This window comes from Alligator mississippiensis, chromosome 3 (genome assembly GCF_030867095.1).
Source record: "Alligator mississippiensis isolate rAllMis1 chromosome 3, rAllMis1, whole genome shotgun sequence".
Lineage (NCBI taxonomy): Eukaryota > Metazoa > Chordata > Crocodylia > Alligatoridae > Alligator > Alligator mississippiensis.
This window is the reverse complement of record NC_081826.1, coordinates 228,935,490-228,952,165: the sequence shown is the minus strand read 5'-3', so window position 1 is coordinate 228,952,165 and position 16,676 is coordinate 228,935,490. Positions and strand designations below refer to the sequence as shown.

Sequence of the window (16,676 nt, the reverse complement as noted above, 5' to 3'; positions counted from 1 at the left end):
AATATGTTTATATATAGCTGTCTCATCTGAGGATATTTTTCCCTATTACCATTCATTGGTTTGTAAGAACTTCCCATCCCTGAAGAGAAGTATAAATTGTCATGATTGTTTGTAGCTGAGGGAAAAAAAATAAATAATGAAGTCCTCTGGTCATATTATAGTATGAACTTTACCATAAGAGTTTGATTTTAAGTCGTTTAGATACTTGATTTTTCCAAATCAGGAAGTGATGTTTTATATTGACCATAAAAAAATGGCATAGAAAATACACAGCAGGAGCACCTTGTGGGTGTGCTTTTTATTTTAAGGAAAATGGGGCACTACAAAATGAAAGCAACTTCTTAATTATACAACAGCAACAATTATACAATGCCTTTCATCTTCAGGAGATTTTACTATTATTAACTAAGTTAGTGTACTACGGCAACTGAAAGATACATAGCAAAATCAAGTATGGCAGGCAAAATTGGTTTGAATATCTAGTCAACATTTCATTTGTATTCAAAAGTCAGAATGAGTGTTACATGTGATTTTTCTTCCCCTTTCAAAGAAAATAATACAATGAACAATAATAATTTCCTACTTACCTCTGAACATTTGTACACAAGTTTTGTAGGTAGGCATATCCATTTGTGCATGAATTTGTGTAAACAGTTCTGTTAATTTCTATCAATTCCACAAGACTTATCTACCACTGTCCATTTACACTAAGAATTATAGGGACAGCTGAAGAATTAAGAACTACACCACAGAGAAGAGACAAAACAAAAGTGTGGAGTATAAAAGATTTAACTGACATTCCTGGGCACCATTCTGCAGACCTGTTGTACAAAAAGAACATCAAAAGACTCAGTGGAACATAAAGTTAGCATAACAAGTAATGACTAGTTCCAGGATTAGGCAAATGGTCAGTATTTTGCCTGAGTATGATGTCTTTGTAATGTGTAGTTGAAATTTCAAACTTCTTATTTGCCCTCTGGAATAAAATGCATGTGCACTAATAAAACTGAGTTCCCTGAAGTTACTTTTGTATGTGGCATGACTGCAAAATTGGGCAATAAAGACTTCATTTAAACCCAGTGTACGATATTGAGTGATCTCATTTTACCTTGATTACCGGTTACCTTCTTGAAAACAGCACTGCTAAAGCACCCTACTCAAAATAAATTCAGAAAGCCCTTAATCTTGGGCAAGATGTTTTCCTTATTTAAGCACTTGCTTTAGACTTGATAAAGCATCAGACTGAGATGACATGCAGACAAGACTGTCTAAATGCAAAGCATATAAGTGTTTCATCATAAACATTAGACCTTATCCAGAAAGATTAACTATTTTGCCGAACGTTTTCAGATGCCAGATTCAAGGGGCAGGTATTGTTGTAAATTATAAATAATATTAACTTGGGATCTCTGCCTCATTTTTATAAATGGAGGAAAAGTGGAACATATACATGTGCCACGACAGAAAAGACTATTACCTTAAAGAAGGATGTGCAGGTTTTTTTTCCATATGGGTCTGCTTTGAGTCTTGATGTTGTGGTGAAGGTTGCTTCTTTACAGGTTTGTTTGACAGAGGGATGTTGGGGCCAATGGGTGGTAAAAAGAACTGGCACATTGCACTGGCAATTCGCCCGCCTATACAGTGGAAGGAGATTATGGTTCTGGGAGCTGATGGTGCTTTTCCACTTGAACTAATTAAAGGGTTTGCTAGAGCCTTTGCCTCATCCTATTGAATGAAAAGTGGAAAAAAAAAAAGAATGACATATACCAGAATAAACTTCTTAAACCAAGCCAATGACAAAAATGATCAGAGCTATAATCCATCTGCAGACAGAATTATAAATAAAGCATGTAGTGTTCAATTCTGTTTTCCATGGCTCACTTTGATTCACTGCTTCTGCTAGACTCACTACATGTAAGGGAAAAGTACACTCCTGATTATTTGCTTAAATTGATAGAACAAAATGATAAAAGTGAAATAATATCTTTGTTTTTAATGTTTTGGACATATGAATAGCATCTCTCAGTTCTAATAAATAAACAGGGTTTTTATTTGTATGTTTCTCCCCAGTGGTGAAAATCTACTACACATGCTTGTGAAGACATTTTGAATAAGTTACCAGTCTTATAAAGAGGTCTTTTATAAAATTTAGAGCCATGGTTTGAAGTATAGCTTCAAGATGCATATGCAAGCTTGCTTGTCCAACCATCAGAGTATGAAAAAAGGCAGTTTTGTACACAAATAAAGTAAAAGGTTTGAGTATGTGATTTGCAACTCTAAAATGCTCGTTCATAATGATTGCTAAAATGGGTTTATATGTGCACATAAAAGCACATGAAAAATTTCAGAGACCAGACTGAAAATTTATTTAAATGGGACATTGATCAAATGTATATTGGCACACACAAAAATAAATTATAGCCTTTTTGATTAAATGTTTGGAATTGTCCCTCAATCCAAGAGGACAGACATTAGCTGTTAAAGAGTTAAATTACAAACTCAGGCTTTTTTTTTTTTTTAAATATAGGTCTTCTTTCTTATTTATATGTATATTCTCACAGTACAAACAAACCCACTAGTAACATGTTTCTATTTCTATTCACTTTGGTGATGATGTCCTTGCCTATTTTTTAATTACTTTTCTTCTCTAAGCAAAAACATCAGATGAAGCACCCATAAGGCATATTATTCTTGGCCAGAATCTGGCTATAGTAATTGAAGCTGCTGGCTTCAAATCTCATGTAATGTTATAATCAGCCACTTTTTATGTTTACAATATAATTGCTCTTCCTTGAAAGTAAATAGGATGTCATATCCTGTCAATTTTTCTTGAAAATACCAATGACAAACTATTTTCTGAATATTACAAATCTTTATGCAGCCTTTTACCAGTCAGTCAGATTTGATTTTACTTGCCTGTCAATCCTTGTAACGGTAAACAGATGGAATGGGGAAAGCTTTTTTGTATTTGAATGTCAATCATACTCCTTAACATTACTGGGACTTGCTTTTGGGTAACATGTTTATTAATATCATTATGTAGGTACATTTGGTCAATTAAGAAAGTTAGTAACTGTACATCTTGTTCCCACAGTTTGCTGCAGTTTGTAAGCATTTTAATTGTTGTTATAGAAGCTTCTACTAGTGTCACTGTACAGTTACAGATGTGTCAGCATTTTCATTATACATCCTAGTTTTTAGGGGTTTATGACTCAGCTGTAAGAATATATTCCATGAGGCTCAGCTTACATGGCTCTTCTGCACATCCGATTGTGTGTATAAAATTTAATTTAAATTATTTTCACCTTTTTACCATAATAGAGGGGAAAATGTTGCAGTGTTGCAATATTTTTCTCTCAAATGTTTTATAGTAGAGGTGCCAAAGATACAGTCTATGAAGCCATATCATCCAGGCCACAATGCTTCCTGTTGCATGCAGGATGTGCTAGCCCTGGCTCTGGTCCCATGTGGTGCACAGAGCCATAGACTGCAGACTGCATATGACATGGGGCTAGTCTGTGGCAGGTGCTACATGTTCCACCCATACCAGATTAGCCATATGTGATGCATGTGGCAAGTGGGGCTAGATCCGGTGCACATACCGCAAGCAGCCCACATAGCCAGTCCAGGGTGAGCCTAGATCAGCCCAAGGGGCTGGGCCCAGAGACTGGCCCCACACCCCTCTTCCAGCCTGCAGGGACCACCCCTGTTTTATGGTATCCTTGTCTCTTCATAAGAGAATCTTGAACCTAAAACAAATACAAAGAAAGCTCCTTTAACTGGTGAACAGAGAACTTGTTCTCTTCTATTCTTACTTGTAATTTAATTTTTTTTTGGTGTATGGAAAAGGTGGCTTCCTCCAGATCCAAATTTATAGCAAGCAGGCCCACTATAAATTCCTTGTTCATTCACAGAGGACTTGGGGCCAAGCCCAAAATAGGAGTTAGATGTCTAAAACAGGACTTATAATACTAGAGGTGCCTAAATCCAAAGCTGCAATTCAAAACCCCACGCAGTGCCCACTAAACCCTGGAGGTGCCTAAGCTCAGATCCTACCTAAACTTTTTAAGATCTACAAGGGACCTGAACTGATAGACATCATCAAAGCACACTGTAGCAGGGCACTAAGGTGCCTGCTCCTCTTAGAGCAGAGAGGGCGCAGCACTTGAGACAGGCCTGTGAGCCCAGAGCCAGAGAGGGCACGGCACTGAGACGGGGCTGCAGAGAGCTCAGTGCCAGTGAGGGCGCAGCACTTGAGACAGGGCTGCGGAGAGCCCAGTGCCAGAGAGGGTGCAGAGACAGGGCTGTGAGAGCCCGACAAGGACAAGGAGCCAAATTAATAAGAGTCGTAGGCAAGACAATGCCTATGTCATCTGTGAGGCTTGGGGCATGGTAAAGGGGTGGTTGGAGCCATGCATATGGCCCATAAGGCTGAGAGACTTGGGAACTATCCACAGTGAAGCGGGACATCAGGGGGTTTAGAAATAACAGGGTTAATAGGATCTAGCCTGACTGTGTCCAAAACTAAAGCTCTAGGGCAGCTTCCCTATATTCATCATACCATCAAGACGTGGCAGGAAAGAAAGAGGGTGCTTGTAGGGCAAGACTGGCATGGTTAAGGACCTGGGGGTAACATGGCCACCCCCCAGGTACCCCACCCTGTTACACACACCTAATGCATACCAGCAAGATCAGGCCCTCCCCAAAAATAGTTGTAGTTACTTTCTTTTTAAAACATAAATAAGGAGCAGGAGTTGGTCATGGTTGTACCACCACCCATCTTTTACAGAAGTGGCTAGTGGTTAGAGTTATCATTCAGGTAGTAAGAGACCAGGGTTCTGGGCTGTCTTCAGTCTGAGAGAATCCCGAACTGGAGCCCTAGGTTCTGGTATCTGCTCCCAGGACTTTTTATGCATTTTACATTAACCCGTCATTCAATTACAAATGCTTAAGTGTGTCCTTTGGTGATGACCGAGGCAAGGACCAAGGGTCTTTCTTTTTGTTCTACTTTTTTGTTAGGATTCTTTTGAAATGTAGTACTGTATTTGAAGGAGTTAGGTGTGCATTTTGAGGAGAGGGTGACAGCCACAGCTGCTCTGTAGGACAGGGCGTATGGGCTGGGAGGGGACATTGGTAGAAGGTAAGGGCATCTTCCGTGGGATTGAAGTGCGGTAGTGGGGTGGGAGTGTGGGGAAAGACAGAAAAAGACTGCATGCATTCAGATGCGAGTGGCAGCTGGGAGGCATAGCTGGAGTGATGGGGAGGGTTTGTTTGGGTTGTCTCTGAGTTGTTTGTTTATTGTAAGCCACTCTGAGCCTTTTGGATAGGGCAGATACAAATCTAATAGATAAAATCAAAATAAAAGAACAGAAACAATCTTGGGAAAGGGGACTGGAGCCCACAACTCCTGCCCTCCCAACTGAATGCCCTCATTACCAGGTTTTGGAGCCATGCTCCTCTCTCAGGGGTGCCTCCTGAGTCTTGGGGGGAGCACACTTTGTGGGCAGGCCCGGGGTGGGCCAAAAGCCCCATATACACTCCTATACTTCTGTGCCATGGCTTAGTGCTCCCCCCCCACCGCCAGCCAGCACAGCAAAAAACTGCTCCATCCTGAGCAATGCCAAGTTGGAGGCCAATCTCAGGGGGGGCATGTGCCCCCCCTCCCATATCCCCCTTACTAGTCACCTGTGATTGAAATGTCTCTTAGGGTAGGGAGGATCTCAAATCCAGGACTCATGCTTCATGGGAAAGTGTTGTAGCCACTAGACTATTATATAAAAATTGGGGGACTCCACCACTTCTGGCCACATCTTTAAAAATACTGAGCCCTGTTTAATTCTTTCAAAGAGCATTTGCAGGCACCTCCCTTCAGAAGAGTCCAGGATTTGGCTCCCAAGTAGCTAGAGATGCCTGCCTCAGACACCTAGGCTCTGGAGAGTGGCAGAAATTCAGGTATCCCAATGTTCCACATTTTTTTTATTGGCTAGTTTGATGCCCCTCCTTGCCCAGCCTGTGGTAAACAGCAGTTTCTTCTCTTGAAGTACAAAGGAAATACGAATGTAAGGCAACACATCCATGAGGCTGGCTTTATGTCAGTCAGAAAAGTTACTCATTCGTATTTTCATTCTATACCCATTATTATAATTTAGTTCTACAGAAAATAAATGTAAGAGAAACCTATAAGAGAGGACTATATGACATATGAAGAACATAGCATTTAGCCTTATAGGTCAAAATGAATAAGAATGTAGTCATAGTTGCGTATATAAATGTATAAGAGCAGGGTAAGCAAGCGAAAAGGAGGGGGAGAGGAGTGAGAGAGAACATTTTTTAATCTTTCACTTCTCCTAGCAGATGGTAGAAAGTACTTAGACATGATGACTCTTCCTAGATGTGCCAGCATATGCTGTGGAATTGCCCATACAGAAAAGCCTTGCTCATTGCAAATCTCTCAGGAACTATCACAAACAAAGCACATCCATTAACATTTGCTTATTATGTGAATGTGTGTTTGTGGCAATTTCCTATTTTCCTCTCAGACATTAGGGCCACAATTTAGTCTGTTTGATAGATTTATCAGATTAAGTTCTCAGCATTTAGGACTCTGCTCTTTTCCCTTTTCTTTTTAAAAATGCATACTTATCTTTTTTTTTGGACTCCCAGGTCCAATACTCACTCTTGAGTCTTGTTAGCAAGCCCATACCTTTAACTTATGATACCAGTTCTGCTGCCATGAATCTGAAAGCTTGTTATGGGCATGTGGCAAGCCCAAACCTATAAGGCAGGGAACCCTATGGGGCCAAATTTTTCATAGTTTGCACCAATCAATCAACCACTGATGTCAGTAATAAAAGGTTGCTGAGGTACAAATAAGTCACATATACAGTGCCTCTATGGTATGGTGTTGTATGGAGGTACCCCAGACAACTTTGGTACCAGAAGAATTATACCTGTATCAGCACAGTATTCCACCCAGTGTAATTAGCCCTACTGAGAAATGGGATTTTAGGTACATAGCAGCACTGAACTAAGTCAGCTCTATTTCTTCTCATACCCGAGTTAGCTTGGATTAGTATTAGGGATACTTTGTGAGTGATTACAGCCAGGGACTGCTTCATATCAGCTGCCCTTTTTTCTTCAACACTAATTCTCAGAATATTACTGACCACACAAAAAAGCCATGGTCAATTTAGAGAGAAGGCAGGGTACATTTGCACTTTCTGGAATAACTAAATCAGAGATGTATAGTGTATGCTTTTGTGAGCCCAAGCTCACTCCATCAGATGCTGTGAAAGGACAGGAACAGAGCAGTGTATAGAATGGAGTTTCTGTTTTCCGGGGCAAGGACAACAGAATTCCTTTGGTTGTCACCTACAGCCCCAGCTTCAGCACCTTTGGAGACATCAATAATGACCTCCAACCCCTCCTGGAAAAGGACAACTGTCTCAAGGTAGCCATGAGGGGCAAACTTGGTTTGCAGGTTTGTAGCCCCCAAACCTCAAACAGCATCTCTCAAGCAACAAGCTACTTAACTCCTATTCTCACCAAGGCACTAGACATTGCAACAGACCTAGATGTCAGATGTGTCCCTTCATTAATATAGACCACTTCATCTCTGGACCAAATAATGCAGATTATAATATCAGAAGTTCATTCACTTGCAACTCTTCTCATGTCATATATGCCATCACCTGCTTATCATGTCCATCTGCTGTCTACGTTGGACAGATGGGGTGATCCTTATGTGTAAGAATGAACAAACACCAATCTGACATCAGTTCCAGAAGGACATACAGTTCCAACAGAACACTTTATCCTCTCTGGACACTCCATGGTTGACTCAGGGTAGCAGCTCTTAGACAGCAAAATGTTAAAAACAGTCTTTCACACAAAACTGCGGAACAAGAAATCATCCACAGACTGAATTGTGGTAAGTATGATCTAAAGAAGACTATGGATTCTTATCTCATTACCTTGATTAATTTTTGTGACCACTGGGCACAGCTACACATACAAATAATCCAGGAACAGTTTACTCTAGAGTAAAGTACTCTAGAGTAAGCTCTCCCAAGCATGCATCTACATATGCAGGGACACAGGAGCAGATTTGCTGCTCCTAGCAGCCGGGGCCCACTACTGGAGTGGGGCTGGAAGCTCCCTAATGCCTGGGCCCTGGTGGTGGAGCCTGCCCTAGCACAGGCAGCTCCCAGGGCCAGGAAGCAATCTCTCACCCCCTGCTGCCCGGCTGACCAGGAGCATATTTGCACTAGTCTGACGTCTACACGTGTGCTACTGTGTAGTAAGTAATCAAGCAAATTAAGATTAGAGCAAGTTACTGAACAGTATGTATCTCCTGTGTAGATGGTGAGGCTTAGCGTGTAATAATTAGGTCTAACCTCAAGTAAAGCATTTCATGTAAACACGCCCTCTTCATTCCTATTGGTTTACTGCTTGTTTGCCTCCATCAGCACCGTCTGGCTCTCCCTTCTCCTTTCTTTCCTCTCCAATTTCTCCTTCCTTTCCCTGTCTTTGTATTTAAATCACTTTTTCCATTTTATACACTGCTCTGTGCATGTCCTTTCACAGCAACTGAAGAAATGAGCTGAAGTTTACAGAAGCTTATACTATACATCTCTGATTGAGTTAGTCTAGAAAGTACAACTATACCCTGCCTTCTGCCTGACTCCAGTCTAACACAGCTAACTGCCTGGAGAAATCATAGCTAGCTACCCACTTATTAAGGGAAACTGGTGAGCTCGTAAGAGTAAACCCAACTTAACAAAAGATAGGTTTATATGGTGACACATCATCTCAGGAGGAAAATAAGGATGGCAGCTCTATGCACTTCTGCCAAGGTCACCCACAGCCAGATGGCAAGCTGCCATTTCCTCCAGTGTGCAGGTAGGATTCCTTCTACACTGCCATCCCCAGCTGTCCTACATGGATTAAAGGTGAAAAAAAGAATTTAGTAACATTGCTAGCATATAACATTCTCTCAAGACATTCCTGTCCTGGTGTATAAACTATACCACAGTCTTTGCACTAAATCTAGCTCTCAGTGTGGGTTCCGTCTGGTGCTTTGTGGTTCTAGCTGCTACTGTGAGACCTTGGAGAGTTTCCATTGGCTTCGCTATTTCATTGGTCCCTTTGCCACTTCTTTGAGGAGCTACTCATGTGAATAAGTCCTCACCAGTGGAAGTAAAAGATACACACCCTAGCAAGTAATTGGATGAAGTAGGCTGTAGCCTACAAAAGCTCATGCCTTTCTGAATGAGTTAGCTTATAAGTTGCCACCCTACTCTGCAAGTTACAAAGAGGAAAATGGAGCCCTTGGAGTAAACCCTACATCAGGTAGGCTCTTCACTTGTGAGTCAATTCTTCTTGGTCTTTGGGTGGCCCCGGTGGGGTGGAGGGGGGGGAGAATACAATATTACTAAACAGTGTATTTGTTAGGTTGCTGTTTATATGATAGAAAGAAATGAGAAGTATCAACTAGAAGGGAGAATGAAAAAAGGGGTGGCATGATAAGATAGGGCAGCATCTTTTTTCAGAGGAAAAACCTGTTTCATTAATCAAAGTAGCTCAGGATATGATCATGACTTAATATCTACAAAATCTAATTACTTGGGGTAACTTAATCTCATTGCCTACTGTCTTTCCTAGCTCTAAAAATATGCATAGCAGCTCTCAGTCTTTTGCATATGGTTGCGGTGGTCAGACCACTGAAAAGTTACATTGCTTTTTACTGAGGTGTCAGACAAAGATGTACATTTCCACATGCTGGGAGGAAATAATCCATTAAAATATTGTAAACACCCATGCTGAGTGCAAGTTCAGGAACGTTCAGGAGGTGCTTTCTGTGCATTGAGTTAAGCAGCTGTATTTTCAGCTCTTTCACCTTTCATGGACTGATTAAATTGCTGTTGCCCCTCTAACCAATTTCAGTATTTTGCCAGCTTGAACATCAGGGATCTTATAAAGAAAAAAACCCCTTTTTAGTAGTGTACTTAAATGCAGATGTTGTTATATAGGCATGTGGATTGAGATTTCCCACCCCCCTGGAATTTTGTGAGGACATTGCATGGAAATCTCATACCTTCATGCAGATACCATGCAAGGAAAGCGGAGTGGTAGTACCAGGGCAGATCTGGGGGAGGTGCACTGGTACAGTTGTACCACATGATTCCTGGTCCACCCAAAGTTTGAAACCAACAGCCTGAAAGTGGCAGTGGCAATGACATTTCTAGTCAGGCAGGGCTGAGGGAGTCAATTGACTTCATGGCTCATTGTAATCTACCTAATCCCTTTTAAACTCTTCATTCCACAGGTGTTAACTACCCCTCTCCTTTTTAATGGTTTTGGTGTTTTACCAATAAATCTATTCTTTGTTCTGCAATTCTGTTGTCTTTTGGCTGTTCCTGGTAATTAATCTCCTATTTCACAGCCCTGAAGATTATTTTTAACTCATTCCAAGTTGTATTTGTTTTTGCTTCAATCTTAAATTGAATAGTACAGCTCTAGAACCCTAACATATAAATAAATCTTCTAGTTTATTTTTAACTGGAGAAAAAAATGTGTTGTTTTATATGTGATGATGCACCTCACCATCTGCACCCCTCTGCCCTTTTCAAAATTTTAGATCCACCTGTTTGGTGGTAGGTATTTTGCTGCGCATGGGGGGCACTTGTGAGGCCTACTCTAAGATGGGGATATCCCTAGATTATCACTAGGGATCTGTAGGAGACCTATGCTCCCCACATACAGGGGGTCTTTAACTTTGCTCTTTAACTTTTCTCTCTAAACTTAGTATTCCCTTGCATGATTGCTCTCTTTGAGTTAGGCTGCTGTGGTCCCTCTCCCCTGGGCTTGAATCTTCTTTAATTGTTAATGGACTCAGAACAATAAGAATGAGCATTTTGATGTACATGTTCCTCTGCCCCAGTGCTTTTACTCAAACCCAGTCTTTGTTCCAGCCCTGTGTGTGTGTTGGATAATGCAGAGTGGTTCAGGCAAGTCTGAAGAAAGTGGGAGATGGACACAGCTGAGTCCCCCTGCCTTGTGATAATGAATAATGATGATATGAGCTTCAGGACCTGGGTACATGACACATTTATACCAGTATAATAACCCAGAGTACATAAAAAAGTAGTCAGATAACATAAACACTTATACTGGTGTAACTGTCCTGAATCTAGGGTAAAGTCAGTCCAGAAAAAATCTGTAGTTAAATTACCCTTTTTTAAGGTACACTAATTTAGATGTTGTCTGACTGTTTCCAAACCATGGTAGCCAGGGATGGATTAACACATAGGCAAGCTAGGCACATGCCTAGGACCCTGGGCTGTGGGGGACCCCACTGTTTCACTCCACGGTGGTGGGGCCCCCCAAGTGGGTGGCTAGTAGGCCATGGCCTGCCCCAGCTCAGAGGCAGCACCCGGCTTAATCTAACTCTTCCCCGAGCCCACCCATGTGCCTATGTGAATTTATATATAGAGAGAGAGTAGGGGCCCACAAGTTTGCTTGCTTAGGGCCCACAAAAAAGTGAATCCAGCCCAGATGGTAGTCATTTATGATTAATAATTACACTAACAGCAAGCAGCTATTACTAGATGACTGCTCCAGATCCTGATGTAATCTATGTCAGGGCATAAAACCAGTGTAAACTACAGCCATGTGGGTGCATCACATGAGATATTTACTGCAGAACTGTCTAATTAGCTCCTCAGTAAATGTCTCCGCATCTATACATACATCCCTATTAGGTCACACAAAACTTATAACTCTGGAGCCAGCTAATACTTGTAAATACTAGCCTGCTCTGGAGTTTTTTTGTGCAGAATACTGCTCATGTAGATACTGCCCAGATGGCTGGGGCATGAAGGTACTTCAGTGTGGGGGCTGCCTGCCAGCTAGCCGCACGCTGAAGCACTCTCGTGCCACGCCAGTCCCTCCTCAGCACACTGAGCCCAGTCGGAGAAGCTTCTGAGCAGCCCTGGGCTTCTGCCAACTGGGGCTGCTCTGACCAGGCTCAACATGCTGTGCATCAATAAACTCCAGAGCAATAAACTCTGGAGTTTTTTCTCCTGGGTGCACATTCAAATGATGTGCCTGGGAACAAAAAACTCTGGAGCAATAAGCTCCAGAGTTTATTTGTGTGCATTAATTAATTGCACATGTAGACACACCTAGTAAATGTGTCTTATACCCAGGACCTTACATTGGTAGAATCTAGAAATGCTTTTTGGACATTTATTAAATGTTCATGCAGCCAAAAAGATGTCAGAAGTAAACAGCAATGGAAAGCATTAAAAAAAAATCAGTGAACTTAACCTATGCAGCATGTGCAATATAGTAATGTAATAAGCTATGCCATGCTAACAAGTAAAGTAAACCATTTGTCCATAACTCTTAGGAGTTCTAATATTCATGAACAATGCATGCCCCCAGCGGTTTGGGGAGCACGGTAGTGGCAGGACTGCAGCATTGGTGGTGGGAGTGCAGCAGCGGTAAGCGGGAGCTCCCACAGATACCACCGGTGCTGTCGGCAGCGGAGGAGAAGGGATGGTGAGTGCTGACCAGGGGTTGGCGACCAACCACAGGTCGCGGTGGTTGCCAGCGAGGATTGCTGACCTCCCGCAGATGTCGCTGACGGCGTTGGGCAGCGGAGGCAGGGGAGGAGTGGTGGGAGGTGACTGCCTACAGGCGCTGCTAACAGTGTCGGTGGCACCTTTTTGTAGGGGGTGCACCACCACACTCAGGGGGTGCATGTGTACCCACATGTACCCCCTACACATTGCCTCTGCTAATATTGTAGCTTTGGATACAAGATATTGTCAGGATCATTAATGCTTTGGCTACAGTAACAAGAAAACTCCATAAATTATATGATAACATTGACATAGGAGACTCAACAGCCAGATGTACATATCAACTTAGTTTTGTTTGTATCATAGCTTCCCCATCCAAAGTTTGTTATAGTATCTATTTTGGCATCTATTAATTTAAAAGAAAAGAAAGGAAAATGGAAATTAAAGGGTGTCTGTACACAAGCATGGAGGCTGCTCTGAGGCACTGTAATTATAGTACGTTGGAGCAGACTTGGTTAATCGAGTCTGGTGGAGTGTATTATTTACTGCACTCCAGCAGCCTCCCATGTCTCATGTATCAGCATCCCCATGCTTCAAAATGGCAGCAGGGGTGCTTGAACTAAATCTTGTCAATGAGCTTTAGTTCAAGTTCCCCATGCCATCATTTTAAAGCACGAAGACACTGATATACAAAATGCAGCGGCACTTTAATTAAAGCGGCTCTCAGAGTCACTGTAATTAAAGCATTGGTCCCCCACCCCTGAAGCACATGTAAAAGTGCCCAAAGCAATCTGGTAAGAAACAAAATTCAAGATAGACAAACCAGTTGGTTTTTTGAAAGGTTTGAAAGACAAACCAGGTTGGTATCCAACACGATGCATTGAATAAGAACTGGGATAGCTCTGTTTTGCTTATTTTGAGAGCAATGCATAGGGATGAGAATTCCTTAACAAACCTTTTGGAAATCCAAAATCTTGTATCTGCAAGTTGAAAGAAAATTGAGAGAATTTTTATTTTGAATCAGAACTGATACCATTCAGCTATGGAAAGTTGTAGACTGTTTGCTTCCCCTTTCTTCTCCTACTTCTCTTCAGTGTCGTTTGAATGATTTGAACTGACCTATTTAGAGGCATGTATGGTTACTCTCCTGCTAAGCCTGCAGAATTTGCAGTTCTCATGGTGTTGAACTGTATGGCAAATGTGCACCTGCCACATTTTTAAAAGCCATTCCATTTTCCCTCTTACAAACAATATGAGTACCTTTAAAGCTGCTACTGTAATCTTTTTAAGGACATGGAGGTCATAAGTCTAAGAAAATACATTTGTAATGGATTCCAGTCAGCTGCTTTTTTTTAGCAACTTAATTTTTTCATTATTTTGCAATAACCTTTAAAAAAGCATCATGCAAATCTGTCTCACTGAAAAGGTATCATTTTATACCTTATCTGCATGTATGGTGTTTGGGGAATTGCTTCCCCTTTCAAAGCTCATCATAGAAATCTCATTGTAATTCCTGGTGCAGATAGAAAATATTTTTCCTAGAGAAACTATCTTTTGCCCATAGGGACATATTTAATCTACTGTAAGCAAGAACATTCCCTCTTGACTTCAATGGGAGATGAATCTGCTTTACACTGTGTCTGAAATTACATCCATAAAAGATTGTATTATCCATCTCCAGGCAAAGATTAAGTTATATATGTCTGTCTAATGCCAGTTGGAAGGAAATCTTCCATATACTTGCATGTAGGTTCTACAAACCAAACATTCTTGTGCAGAATGGGAACAGTCCTCATATGGAAGGATCCTGGACTCTGCACTAAACACTAGGTACTGTTATTTCACCAAATGCATTAAAACTGCAAATATCAATAGCCTATGTGTCCCTGGGTGTGTTTATGCAAGATATTTACTGTGGAGCTGCCTAATTAGCTCAGCAGTAAACATCTCAATGTGCGCCCTTTTTAGGGTGCAGTAAACAAATAAACTTCACAGTGGGGTAGTACTTGTAAATGCAAGTACTATCCTGCCGAGATTTTTTAGTGCACAGCAACATACATGTAGATGCTGATGGGGCTGGCTGGGGCACAAGGGTGCTCCAGTGCAGGGGCTGCCTGCCTACTGGCTAGCCCCGCACTGGAGCACCTTTGTGCCCCAGCCAGCCCCTCCACAACAAGTTGAGCCAGGTTGGAGCAGTCCCAAGCTGGCAGGCTGTTCCCCGAAACTTCCTGCCAGCCGAGGCTGCTCCAGCCTGGCTCAACGTGTTGTGGTACCAGGCGCACATGTAAATGCAGTGCCCAGGAGCAATAAACTCTGGCACAATATGCAATGGAGTTTACTGCTTCAGATGAATTGCAGGTGTACATGTGCCCCTGCATATTTCTCTCCCTGAGCAGTTGAGTGAGGTGACTGAAGTTATAACAAAGCTTTTTGCCACTTTCATTGTCACCTTCAGCAACAAGTGTTCAGATGCAGCACTGCAGACTAGAGAAAGACTTCATACTAATTGGCTAGGCAAAGAATATGATGAAGAACTGGGTTTTCACAGTGTTTCTGTCACCTGTGATTGTGACTATGAACCGCAAACAGTGCAGCACCATTTAAGATACCAACAACTTGAGATAAGTGCTCCACAATTATGTGCTAGTGTAACAAGAAGGCCATATCATGTGCAAACAGATAACAAAGAATGATGTGAGGGCTTGGAAGACAATCCCTTTCATACCTGCATGTGACAAGGCAGAATATAGCCCTTCATTCTGCTGGGCAAAGGAAAATATTTAAAAATATGTAGTGACTATTAGACAAATCCTTCTGTGTTTCCTAGGCTATCAAAGTGCTGAATTCTTTATCTCCCAAGCCTATTTCCATCTCAGTTAAATAAATCAGACATTCCTATCTAATTTCCTAAAATAATAGGAATGGGTAGAGAATTTAATACGTAATTTAACTTTTCTGCTGGCACTGCTTTTGGCAAATTTATCTTCTTTATCCATCTTATGTGCAAGTCATTCCAGTTCTGAAATTCTGTTTTTGTTTTCTGAAGAATGGAGTCTAAATTCAAAGAATTCATGCCCTTTAAAGCTTGCTCAAAACATAATTGCCGGATATTTTATCACCTTCTGGAGACAATGTGGTTGTTTAGATCAATGCCATACATTGTTTTTCTATTTATGTTATGCCCTGAGATAAAGTGAAATATGTCTGATGCTTCAAGAAGTTCCAGAATTAAAGGATTTATCTAGTTTAATTTCTATACTATATGGAAATAGTGACAACATACAGAGGAGAGTTTTGTACCTTGTCTAAGGAATTAGAGGACTTGATAGGGTCATGCGTTGACTCATGATAGCTACTTCCAAAGAGTACAATGGGCAGGGTTGCCAACTGTAAATTTACAGATAGTTTTTGAAAAAAAACCCAGCCTAAAATGCCTGTCTGTGAAGTCAATAAAGAAAAAGTGAGATTCTGTAAAAAACTAAAAAAGTGATCAACTTTCACAATCCATCATGGGAATGAAGCTAGATTCAACTGTGCATGGTGTACAGAGAGAGCAGAGCTGCACCACCTGGTATCTAAGCAGGAGCACTGCTTGGCATCCTGCAGTGAACTGTCTATCAGAGCTTTCTGGCCTGCTGAAGCTTTGTAGTTCCTTCTCCTTTCCTGCCATAGCCACGTGCTGCCACTGCATGTCCCAGATATTAGCTGCTTGTAATGACTGCTCAGTGCTCACCTTGAAGGTATGCAAAGCAGTGCATCTCCAGGTCGCACAGACAAGGAGGAAGGCATTGTGGGAAGGATGGAGCTGTGGGGCTAGGAGGAAGGGGAGAGGGGGCAGGTGCCAGGGAGGAGGGAGCAAGGCTGGCAGGAATCTGGTTGGGGAGTGAACTGGGGAGGGGGGAGCAGCATGACATGGGATCCAGTCAGGGTTGTCAGGGTGTTGGGTGAGCAGGGGACCCCCAGGCAGGAGCAACATGGTGTAATATCATTTCCTCAGTCAAGCAGGGTTGCCAACCCAAGATTTTTTTTTTTTTTAACTGAGAATCTGCAAACCTTTTACTGACAACTAAACTTTTTTTCCCCAAGTGT

At 41.8% G+C, this 16,676-nt stretch overlaps 1 protein-coding gene across 1 annotated transcript in view; it reads right to left on the bottom strand.

Moving 5' to 3' along the window:
• Positions 1–283: 283 nt before the first annotated feature.
• LOC132249570 (transmembrane protein 232-like) overlaps positions 284–16,676 on the bottom strand; it is a 48,534-nt gene continuing 32,141 nt past the window's right edge. The window contains exons 4-5 of the mRNA XM_059724953.1: positions 1,478–1,725; positions 284–821 (exon numbers count right to left, since the gene is read on the bottom strand). Coding sequence (XP_059580936.1) covers positions 689–821; positions 1,478–1,725 — 381 coding nt within the window. The 3' untranslated portion in view covers positions 284–688. The remainder of the gene's footprint in view (positions 822–1,477; positions 1,726–16,676) is intronic.